The following is a 9048-nucleotide window of genomic DNA, read 5'->3' as shown; positions in this document are numbered from 1 at the left end:
TTTTAGATGTATTATGAAAAAATGCATAATTTAGTGTGCAATGATATAATTCACTCTAATGTTTTGGTGGTGTTAAAAAAATGACAAAATATTTAAAACGATAGTGCACGGGTGACGAAAATCAGCTTCACAATAGTTAATGATTTAGTTTTTTTTTTAACTTTTCTTCACTTCAACCATTAACTAAATAGTTAGTTATTTTGACTAAAGTATTTTTCAATAACTAAATATAACTAGCAAGAAGTGGCTACCTATTGTTTTTTTTTTTATATTTTTATATTTTATTTTGACACAAAGTAAAACTTAAAAAATATATATTTATATTTTAAACTAAAAAAATATTAAAATAATCTATATTTAGCTATAATAGAAAATATTATTAAAGTGACTCATTAAAAAATTATTAGTTAAAATAATTTTCTAACAATTTTAATTATAATTTAATTAAAATTTAGAGAACTCCTCACAGCAGAATCTAAAAAAGTAAAATAAGGGGACAAAGAGCTGAAAACACATGAAATCGAAAACAAATATTACGAAAAACAATGATGGAATAAAAATGGCAAAATATATAATTCGCATTATCCTAGAAAACGACGTGAAAATAAATTCAACAAATATTAAAAGAAACGACATTGGATTAGAAAACGATAACTATATGTAAAGGACAGTAATATGAAAATACGATAGCAACTGAACCAACATTAGGGAAAAAAAAAAAAAAAGATAAACACCAATAAGAACAAATTATAGAAAATGACACAAATAGAATGAAAGACGACAATTGGTTAAAACTACAACAATATAATTAACAATCAGCGAAAATACGAGAAAACCTAGAAGTCTAGACGACAGGAAAAGGGAAAACACCACAGTTATCTAGAACGGCAATTACCTGAAAATGACGGCAACATAATGCCACGAGAAAAGAAGAGAAAGCGACAATAGGCAAGAAACACTACAGGGTCAGGTTTGTTTTTCAAAAGCAACTATAAAACTGTTTCTTTATAGGGTTTTTTTTTTTTTTTTTTTTTTATGTTAGATATTTTGTGTCTGTTTTTGAACGAGATCATGTTATCAAAATCATATCGAAATAGAGTATGCAAATTCAAGGGAATCTAACAAAAAGCAAAAGCGGTAAAGTACTCTTTCATTTTTCTCTTATAAATAAAATGCACAGTTTCTTTTTTAATTTGAAAATGGAGGTTCGAACTCTACACTTTATTATAGGCGAGTCAGATATGTTGAGCTATGTTTGCAACCACACCATATTTTTCGACTACAAGTCGCGTATGGTTATTCTTCTCACTTAACTTGGCCTAATGTTTGCCTTCTTTTTGTATAGCAACCTTTACATTTATGCATTTCAACTCTTAGAAATCTCTCCTACATAGACACACACGCACAATAATATTTATAGAAATTTTATATGTATCAGCTGAAAACAGGGCAGCCTTCGACCTTGATGCCAGGCGCAGTAGGGCAACTGGCGAGAGGACAATGATCATCCAAATCCAAACCCCACCACCTCATTCCATTGATATCCCTTATCTGCAACGCAAAATAGCATAAAATCGCCATGAAAGCCACTCCGGCGTCAAGCCCGGCGGACAAGATGTAGTTGTGCCTAGCCCACCACCCTTTAAATCTCCGGTAAACCACGAAGTTGAAGAAGAGCCCAACGGCGCCCCAGCAGATGTAGTTGACGGCCCTGGCAGGCGGCATTCCGCCGGCGCCGCCGAGGATGATGGGGACGTGGATGAGTCTGAGGAAACGGTAGCGCGGAAAGGCCCGCGAGAGGAGGTAGAAGGGGAGCGGAGCGAGGAAGCCGATGAGGAAGAGGTAGTTCATGGCGGGGTAGTGACCAAGGCGGCCGAACATGCGGAGTGGGCCCACCACGCCCCAGATTACGGAGGCGTTGTAGAAGACGTCGTCGCCGGGGCATGTCCACGGGCTTCCCACCGGGAGTTTCGAGGGTTGGCAGATGTCGGTTACTGATGTCAGAAGCCACCATGCTGTTCCGAAGTAGACAGATGATGCCACTATGGTCCCCACTAGCTGCACTCAATCAGGAATGTTTTCAAGTTAGTTCTTGTTTACTCTGTTTTCATCCGTCAGATCACTCGGTGTTTTGTTTGATATGATTTGATCAATTCTTCCCTTAAAGAAACATACACTACGACAGAGTAAATCCGCATGTCACATGTTTTGTTTGACAATATGAGTCTTGACCCAAACAAAGTTTTCGAAGTGCTTTCTTTTCTTTAATTTTAAGGGACTTTCATTGTTGTTGTCTTTTTTTTTTGTTAAGAACATCAGTATTCTTATTTATACTCGTCGAATTTGTATTAAATTTAGTCAAAAATTAAATTAAATTAAAAAAATAATATAAATTTAATGACAGATAAATAAAGAACACCAGTATTCTAAAAAAAACACACAATGCAAGAGTTTTGAGTACTATCAAATTGGTTTAGTTTCATGGTAATTTTTATAAGAATATATATATATATATATATATTGCCAATTAATTCGTCTCTTCTTGCTATTCATCTACTTCGCTTGACCAATTAAGACGATATGTACTCAAAAACTTAGTTCGGTGATGCTCGTGTGGTCCAGTGGATGAGCTCTTTTAGAATAAGGTAGTGTCTACATATGGAGTGGGATGTAAAAATTTTGTTAAATAGTATTTGGAGTTTTACTCGGATTGACTCCCCGTTCGTTTCAAAATTCGAATCACACTTAAATTTTTATTATAGTGTTTTCTCTCACAAAAGTTCATATTTCACTTTTTTATTATATTATTTTCTCTCACGTAAATTCACTTTTCAATTCAAGTTCTCAACTCGAACTCACGAAACATAAAATAATGCATTACCTGAACAACAAACATGGACTTGGGAGGAATTTTCATGTAGTGTCCCAACTTGAAGTCGGAGAGGAACATTATGGCTTGTGTCATGCTTATGTAACCATAGGTCTTGAATGCAACATTTGCAAGTGGTTTCCCCGGATATAGGTAACCAATTACCAGTTCAGTGATGACATTTAGTCCTGGTTGCTGCAAACAAAAAAAGAAAATAATAATAAAAAAGTACAATTAGTATTATTTAGAGGAAATTGAGCTTAAATATTTGTACAGAAATTAAAGGTACCTGATTTGTGGTAGCTGTGATGACACCAATAGGGAGAGTGAAGAGAAGGGCCATCCCCATTGCTAGGAGGATACCCCAGTATGGAAGCTGCAATTGTCGGCCAAAGCCTTCACAAGCAAGAATGGCAAGTGCAAGAACCACTATCAAGATTACGTAAAACCACCAGTCCGGGACGGCCTCATAGTTTTTCTTCATCAGTCTGGTATGCACATCTCCGAACTTGTCTCGAAGAGTTGCCTTCGTCTGTTGCCAAATCTCTCTATATTATAATTGCAAACATTAAAACCAATTAGAAAAAAAAAAAACCACCAAATTCAGTACAATATGCGTCTAATGCGTTTTCGGTTCGTGAGTACAGACTCGTACAGTCCAATTTGAATGAAGCCTGCCATCCAAACTTGCGTTTGGAACCAAACTTCAGATTGTCCGAATTGAAAAATCTGGTTTAAACCCCCCAAATCTAGGATCCCCCGTTCCAAAAAAAAAAGGCGCAAAAGGGATAACATTTGTACCTTCCATGGAAGAGAGCAACATGAGACAATGATGCAGCCAATGTTGCAAAGCTTAAGCCATAAGCGTACACAAAGAAGATACTGAGATTGATTTTGCTATAGTCATCGTATCCTTGCTGATTAAATGCAAAGGTAGTCTCATTCAAGACCACTGAAACATCATATTGCGTCCCATTAGCGTCGAAGACATGTGAAGAGAAAATGGGAAATCTCTTGGCTTGATAAGCGTTGGTCCAGTAAGCTATTGGGATTAATATGTACAGAGTTATGCAAAAACCAACCATAATGTTGACAATAGCAAAGCCAGGGGTGGCTAAGGGAGATCCTAAAAAGCTAGCCACAGTTGACCAATCAAGGGCAAACGAACCTACTCCGAGGCCACGGAGACCAGAACCAATCTGCTGGGCTGTGACCGAGTCCTTCCATACCCAACAAACGAAGGAGAGGGCAGTTATAGATGGAAACAGATAGTTGGGAACTATATAGTATGCAAAGCTTGATGCAAGCACCATAAGGAAAAACTGCAGCCTTGTTAAGCCTCCCTTTGGCCTTTTCTCCACTTCATGTAATGCCCTGCCAGTTTAGAAGAAGTTGTGATCAATAGGGACTTGATCAAAAGAGGAACATAAACTACATACATACATACATGTGTATCTACACGTATATATGTGTATCAATCAACATACACATGCACCTGAAGAGGGAGACTTGAACCAAGTTGGAAGGCCACCACATGTATGGTGAATCAACAAGAAATTTCCGGAAGATCCCTGCCCATCCATATCCTAGCATCTGAATATATATAACATATAGATATATCAGTATGGTATTTTTTTTAGTAACAACTTTTCTCATATTATAGATAGAATTGCAGAGAAAACACGTGATATTTAATTCTAAAACCACTACATATAAAGAGACTATTCTTATCAATTTTGGAACTAATGATTCTCGGATTCAGTAACAACCTGAGTAGTTTGTGTTAACAAAAAGGCTGCAAGAATATGGATCCCCCGGCGATAGAAAGCCTTGACAATGGTAATGATGTTCACAGCATAAACGCCACTTGAACCTGAATTTGCGAATATTGTGATTAGGACGTGCTCTTTCAAGTTGAAGGGCCCTGGATTCAGAGAAAACGACCAACTCGTTGCAGGTATCCGAATCGATTTTCTTGGTAGTTTTGCAGCCATAAGAACCCCAATTGGAAGCACCACAATTTGAGCCGAGACTGATGATACGTAGAGCGCATTTTGGCGGTAACCGAAGAACTGGTTTAGGAATGCAAGAACAGCACAAGAAACAATCCCCAAAAACCATGTGCGAAAAGTCAGGCACGGTAGCGTCGGATCGTCTGTGATTGGAACCGTTAATCTGACTTGCTCAATTGGAGAATCATTCACCTCATCTTCATCTGAAAAGCACAATGAAAATACAGAGAAAAAAAATAAAAAAAGTGGACTAATTTGCAAATACTTTCTGAGAATAAACATCAAAGATGAGAGTTATTCCATATGGTTTATAATAGAAAAAGAATACCAGAATTTTCAAGCTTCATGGTCTGATATGACATTGGGAGATCATTAGTATCTGAATGCTTATCCATACTACGATCTATTGCTCTGTCAAATTATGAATCAGGAGAAGTTAATATACTACGAACCGGCGTAGGATTAATTAATATACAATTCCAATAATTTATAAATCCTTCCAATAACGCAGGATCAGTACTTGTCACTTGTCATGTTCGAACGTAGGATCAGTACTTGTCACTTGTCTTGTCATGTTCGTCACTCCTTTAGCTATTTCGGCTATGTGTTCTGGATTTAATCGATGCAAATATGAACAGTCCAAGGAGAGGAATCTTTGATGAAAAAAGAAAAGATTCTGTTTTTCTATAGCTACACAAAAACACTAGCAGTTAAACTGATCATTGTTATGAATGTACTGTTGAAGTTTCTGTGTTTAACAACATATGAATTTACATGTATGTATTATCGAGTTAAGGAAAACAGCATTAAATTCGTGTGAGTTACGACGAGGACAAATAATTTATTTATTTATTGCTTGTAGTAAGATGCATTATTATTTATCACAAGAAAAATGATATTTTTTTTTTCCTGCGAGATAAAATCCTCATCACTCATAAAATAATAAATCTTACTAAATTAGGTTTTATCCACCCACTTAGCAGGATTTAATAACGGATTTTAACTCTTATGGGAATAGATAAGAGTGTGATGAACATCAAGGCACATTTATTGGCCATGAATTCTGTACCATCATGAATAGCTGCCATGGAATAAAAGGTGGCATGTCATGTCAGCTAAATTAAGAACTAATTTGCAAGTATAATATTGCCACTTGCTAAATTGGAGCCGTAAAGTATATAATTTTTTTTTGTTAAATAAATTCTCAAAATTATGTTGATCAAGGGACAAGGACTAAAGTGGCTAACATTGAAATCACAATATCAAATCATGAATGAGGTTGCAGTTTGCAGAAAGAATGAAATTACTAAAACCTCTCACATATTATGTTATGTATTGTTAAGTATTTTTATTAGTTGGCAATTTATTGGTAATCTTGTAAAAATTCAAAAAATAGGTTCAAGAAGATTTCAGATTGCGGAAGAAGAATTCGAATCAGATTTGAAGTTAAAGTTACAGATTTTATTGAGTTAAGATTTGAAGAGATAAGGATAAAAGTTTGGTCAAAGGAAGATAAGGCATTGGTTATTTGAATTTAAATGGGATTCTAGAATGAGATAAGGATCAAAAGAGATAAGGATCAAAAAGATTATGTGAAGATTTTATTGTGATGGTTATCCGGTTTTTTGGCTTTTGGATTGGATTCGAATTTGAAGTGAATTCGAATTGTACGTTGGCAAAAGAAAATTCTCTCTATATATATATATATATATTGGGATTTGAATTGTACGGGAGATCAACTTAGAGCCAATGTCATATCTAAGTAATTATATAGATATATGTGTGTGGGGAGGCATTGACGTGGAGTAGGCTAGAGAAGATTTTGGAAAAATATAAAGAGAATCGGAGCTTCAGTTTTAAAGGAGATTCTTGTGAGGTTTTGGAGATATTATTAAAGGCTTTGGTTTCAACTAGAGACGACAGAGGTTTAATAAAATATTTTCAGAAAAAGTCTGTGAGTTTTGGTGAGTCTAGTGCGCTATTGAGATCATCCTTCGGGAGAAGGATTTGTTGCTTTCAGGAGGAAGCTCTTTCGGTCGAAGGAAGTTCACAGTGCAGTTTAGAAGACGTGTTGTGCACACTAAACAAATCACTGTGGAGATTCGTCACAGTGGCGTCGTTGTCTAGGAGGGAGCCCTTGAGTGAATAAGTCCGTTCAGTGTTTGTAATTTCTGGAACATAGTGAACTGTTTATTGTCTGGGCGTGGCCCCGCAGAGTATGTGTGAGCACCGAATTGCAATATCATATTGTGTGTTCCTTTACTTTATGCACTTTATCTTACTCGAACAATTTGAACAGTAAGAAATCCAGATCTTAATTAATTAAGTCATCTTCCAGACGATGTTCCAACATCATCTGGAACATCGGACATAACATCAGATCTAACAAGCGGTATCAGAGAGGTTCACTGACCATAAGTTCGGTGAGATCTTGGAGAATTGATCTGTTATGTTTGGAATGGATTTTTTGAAGGAAGAAAGTTCAGTTGTACATCCCCCTCTGCTCGATGGTTCGAATTATTCATATTGGAAGGCTCGGATGAAGGCTTTCATCAAAGCTCAAGATGAAAAAGCATGGCGTGCAATCCTGATCGGATGGAAGCATCCAGAAACAAAGGATGCAGAAGGAAAGGAGATTCTCAAGCCTGAAGAGTCATGGAGCACTGATGAAGACAGGTTGGCCAACTACAACTCATGTGCACTCAATGCAATATTCAATGGAGTGGATGTTCACCAGTTCAAAATGATATCCACATGTGAATCGGCAAAAGAAGCATGAGAGATTCTAGAGGTGGCTCGTCAAGGAACAGCCGCGGTCAGACAATCAAAATTGAATATGCTCACAACCAGGTTCGAAACTCTTCGAATGCATGAAACTGAAACTATTTCTGAATTTAATTCATAGTTGTGTGATATAGCTAATGAATCCTTTGCTTTTGGTGAAAAAATTCCCAAGGCAAAACTTGTCAGCAAGACGTTGAAATCATTACCACCGAGATTTGCCTATAAAGTCACTGCCATTGAAGAGGCGAATGACACTGAAATTATGAGACTTGATGAATTGATGGGATCATTGAGGACATTTGAAATGAATCTGAGTCAAAATAAGAAGGAGACAGAGATTTCTCAGGGGATTGCTTTCCAAGCCGAAGTGGAAGATAATGTTGAAGAAGAAGATGAAAACTTAGCGGAATCTCTTGCTCAGCCAAGCCGAAGTGGAAGATAATGTTGAAGAAGAAGATGAAGACTTAGCGGGGTTTCTTGCTCAATTGACTAAAAATTTCAACAGGGTGATGAAGAAGTTCAATGAGAAGAATCAAACTCTAACTTTCAATAACTCTAACAATTTTCAGAAAAATAAGGTAGCTACAAATTCCTCCAATGATAAGAAGAAGAATAAGAGAATTCAATGTCGGGAGTGCGACGGGTACGGGTACATTCAGTCTGAGTGTGCCAACACTCTCAAAAAGAGGAAGAAGTCTCTCAAAGTCACATGGTGTGATGAGGATTCTAAAGGCAACCAGGAAGATGAAGATCATGTGAACAACTATGTTGCGTTCAATGTCTACCAAGATGTTCTAAATTACAGTGTTACAGATCGTGTCACAGCTCATGTTGTAACATCATCGGCTACATCATCTGCAATACACTCTGGAAAACGAAGATTTTTCAGATTCTGACGGTTCCAGTGAAGGTGAAGAACTAATTGAGCAGACAATCCAGGAGGCATATGAAACCATGTTCAAAAAATGGGTTTATTTATTGGCAATCTTGTAAAAATTCAAAAAATAGGTTCAAGAAGATTTCATATTGCAGAACAAGAATTCGAATCAGATTTGAAGTTAAACTTGCAAATTTTTTTGAGTTGAGATTTGAAGAGATAAGGATAAAGGCTTGGTCAAAGGAAGATAAGACATTAGTTGAGATTTGGAGAGATAAAGATAAGGTATTGGTTATTTGAATTTAAATAGGATTCTAGAAAGAGATAATGTGGAGATTAAGTTGTTATTTTAAAGGAGTGATTCGGATTTGAAAAGGAGATGTATTATCCGAATGTGCATTGGTTTATTTCAATTGGGTCACTACGATATATACTTTAAAGGCATTATCTTTAGGATATATATACATATATATATATATATATATATATTGGCTATTTTTGGTTGA

The 9048-nt window shown here is 36.3% G+C and overlaps 1 protein-coding gene across 1 annotated transcript; it reads right to left on the bottom strand.

Moving 5' to 3' along the window:
* Positions 1–1242: 1242 nt before the first annotated feature.
* LOC21400921 (oligopeptide transporter 1) lies at positions 1243–5631 on the bottom strand. Its single transcript, XM_010098184.2, has 8 exons — positions 5402–5631; positions 5210–5292; positions 4639–5084; positions 4365–4462; positions 3671–4243; positions 3159–3417; positions 2882–3064; positions 1243–2058 (listed from the first exon to the last, which is right to left on the bottom strand). The coding sequence occupies exons 1-8, from the start codon at positions 5413–5415 to the stop codon at positions 1435–1437; spliced, it is 2280 nt and encodes a 759-aa protein (XP_010096486.2). The 5' UTR covers positions 5416–5631; the 3' UTR covers positions 1243–1434.
* Between the last annotated feature and the right edge of the window lie 3417 nt (positions 5632–9048).

Source organism: Morus notabilis, unplaced genomic scaffold (genome assembly GCF_000414095.1).
Source record: "Morus notabilis unplaced genomic scaffold, ASM41409v2 Scaffold1315, whole genome shotgun sequence".
Classification (NCBI taxonomy): Eukaryota; Viridiplantae; Streptophyta; class Magnoliopsida; order Rosales; family Moraceae; genus Morus; species Morus notabilis.
Note: the sequence above shows the minus strand (reverse complement) of the source record. Positions and strands in the feature narration are given on the sequence as shown.

Coding starts and splice junctions, on each gene's coding strand:
- LOC21400921 (XM_010098184.2), bottom strand. Junction 3,065..3,158: donor TCACAGCTACCACAAATCAG/GTACCTTTAATT, acceptor TTTTGTTTGCAG/CAACCAGGACTAAATGTCAT. Junction 2,059..2,881: donor AGTCCATGTTTGTTGTTCAG/GTAATGCATTAT, acceptor GATTGAGTGCAG/CTAGTGGGGACCATAGTGGC.